At 32.2% G+C, this 2,785-nt stretch overlaps 1 protein-coding gene across 1 annotated transcript; it reads right to left on the bottom strand.

Moving 5' to 3' along the window:
- Positions 1-1,867: 1,867 nt before the first annotated feature.
- Positions 1,868-2,581, bottom strand: LOC124542485. Its single transcript, XM_047120428.1, has one exon. The coding sequence runs from the start codon at positions 2,579-2,581 to the stop codon at positions 1,868-1,870; it is 714 nt and encodes a 237-aa protein (XP_046976384.1).
- Positions 2,582-2,785: the final 204 nt, after the last annotated feature.

The raw sequence follows: 2,785 nt of genomic DNA, 5'->3' as shown, positions 1-2,785 counted from the left end.
TTTAACGATGGATTTTTTAAGAGAAATGGGGAATACACCTTCGGATAAACATCTATTAAATATGTAGGTCAGTGGGGTCACAATAAATTCATTTAAACATTTGAGTACTTTAGAGGAGATGCCATCCCAGCCAGGACTACAGTCTGTTTTTAGGTTGATGATATATCTCCGTATTTCATCTTCAGTAGTATCTAAGAGAACAAATGAACTATTTTTGGTTGATGTACTATGGACGTTGGTTAATGCGGGTGGAAGGTTTAGGGTTATTTTTGTTGCCAGATCTGCACCTATATTCGCAAAGAAAGAATTTATTGAGTTTACTGATTCAAGGGGTGTTTTATTTATATTTAGTAGTTCAAATGGTGGGTTTGTCGTTTTGTTTAAGTGATTAATATTTTTTATTACATTCCAAATTTTTTTATTATTATTTCCAGCTGCTTTAATTTCGTTTCTTTCGTAGTCCCGTTTACATTTTTTTAAAATTTGATTACAGAAATTTCTATAACGTTTGTATGTTATTCTTAGAGTCTCATTATTTACTTCTTTCTTTAATTTGTAGTGCATTCTATCCCTCGTTCTTATACATTTCAGCAAACCTATGGTTATCCAGGGTTTTTTTATGATTTTACTTCGTGGAAGTTTTTTTGTGAGAGTATTTTTCAAAATAATAGTTTGTAAGAGATCTATAAATATCTTCATGCACTGATCTGGATTTTTATTAATATCATATATACCACTTAAATCTAAGTTTTTGCAATCATTTTTTAATGTTTCCATATTTAATTTATAAGAGTGTTTTATTTTATTATTAATATTATTCGTATTTTTCTTCAAACAAAATAAAATTGGTTCATGATCAGTAATAGCTGTTTTTAAAATAAATGTAAAAGAGGGTAGTTTTGATTTAACAATTGTGTGATCTAAGCAACTGTTCATTCGAGTAGGTTTGTAATATGCCGGGATTAAACCAAAAAATGACAAGATTTCAAGATAATTTGAAGTGTCCTGGGTTAATTCAGCAATATTAATATTAATGTCTCCCATTAATAATATATTTTTATAAGACGAAAGCTGCTTGAGCAAGTTGTGTAGGGATTGGATGAAGTTATCTAGCTGGTGGAAACTAGGGGGTCTGTATATAGCAATTATCACCGTATCTTCATTTATTCTTATCGTTAGGCAATTTGCCTCTAACATGATGGGCTCCTCAACTTTGAAAACAATATTATTGTTTAAAATTACAATGACACCATCATTTTGATTGTAATTAACTGAAGTACTAAAGCTCGTGTAACCCGGGATATTTGGAAGGTTTGTGACGTTAGAAAGCCAGCATTCAGATAATATAATAATGTCACAGTTGAGATTTAATCTCGATAGTAACACATTTAGGCTATTAAAATTTTTATATACGCTTCTGATGTTTTGTTGCAATATTTTAAGATAAGCATTAGGTTTCGAAATTAAGGTATTACAATATTCTGGTTCACAACATATTAAGTCTGTTAATTCAAAACTATCAATATTATTTATATTATGTAAATCTGCCATTGTGCTTTAAAAAATAATATTTTAAGATAATTTAGGGAATTTATGGTGTATCTTAAATTATACTCACAGTAAGCCCGTTTGCGTTGAGTACGAATATAACTGAACAAATTAATTATGAGCATAGACATAAAAGCTGTATATCTACTTACTATAGCATACATTTTTAATATCGATTGACCGTATTGTGTGAATGTGTTAAATAGGTAGAATGAGCATTGTGTTTGTGATATGTTTGTGTGAGTGTGAAATGTGTACATATTCATAAGATTAGTAATAATTAAAATAAAAAGATACAACATTAAGGACCGCGAGTCGCTTAAGTAGTTTGCAAGCGTTTGAGATCTAGTTCGTTTTTTAAACGAATTGAGGGTTCATTTTCTTTTTTGCGTAAAAATATACTACCTGGAGTGGCCCAGCAGAACTTGTAATTATTTTTCGCAGCGAAATCTCTAGCCATGAAATGCAGTCTTTTCATGCTCGGTGTAAGGAAGTCTGATACATAAATTGTTGTTTGAGGTCCATCGAGGCCCAGGTGCATGGTGTTCAGTCTGACACCGTTATTGTCCTTCGTGAGTTGTTTTATCGATCGCAATATTTTATCCTTCGTGCTTACCGTTGAAAATTCCACAATTACGGGTTTAGATGTTTCATTCTTTGAATATCCCCTGTGAATGTTTCGAATTTCCTGAGGGTCGATGTCAATCTTGAGTACATTTCCAAGTGATTTCACAATATCATGCAATTCCTGCGCTTTTTCTGTTTTTGAATTTGGAATATTTCGGATTTCTACACAGGTGGCGCGACTTCTTCTTTCCAGTAATTCAACCTTTTCCTCCAAATTTCTTATTTGTGCTTTGACTTCTAATTTTTCTTGCAGTAGTGAGTCATATTTAATTTTTAATTCATCATATTTTTGGCTCATGAATTCAATTGATGTGGAAATTTGTGAGTTTTGATCTTTGATCATGTTAATAGTACTCAGCAGTGATTCATACTTAGCGTCTTGTGTGGCTGTCCAAGTGGAGAACATATTTTCAAATTTTTTTATAAAATATTCCAAGTCATCTCCCTGCTTACGCTTTAATCTCTGTCTGTAAATGTCTAAGAAATCGCGCTGTTGTGGATTTTCGGACATCAAGATGGTGCGGGTGAAACTTAGAATTTTGACGAGATGTCCGAAGGTGAAATTCAGCAGCCGGGATTAATCCGAACAATTCCTCGGAACATTCCCCGT

The sequence above is a fragment of the Vanessa cardui genome, chromosome W (genome assembly GCF_905220365.1).
Source record: "Vanessa cardui chromosome W, ilVanCard2.1, whole genome shotgun sequence".
NCBI lineage: Eukaryota > Metazoa > Arthropoda > Insecta > Lepidoptera > Nymphalidae > Vanessa > Vanessa cardui.
This window is presented reverse-complemented; position numbering and strand designations above follow the sequence as displayed.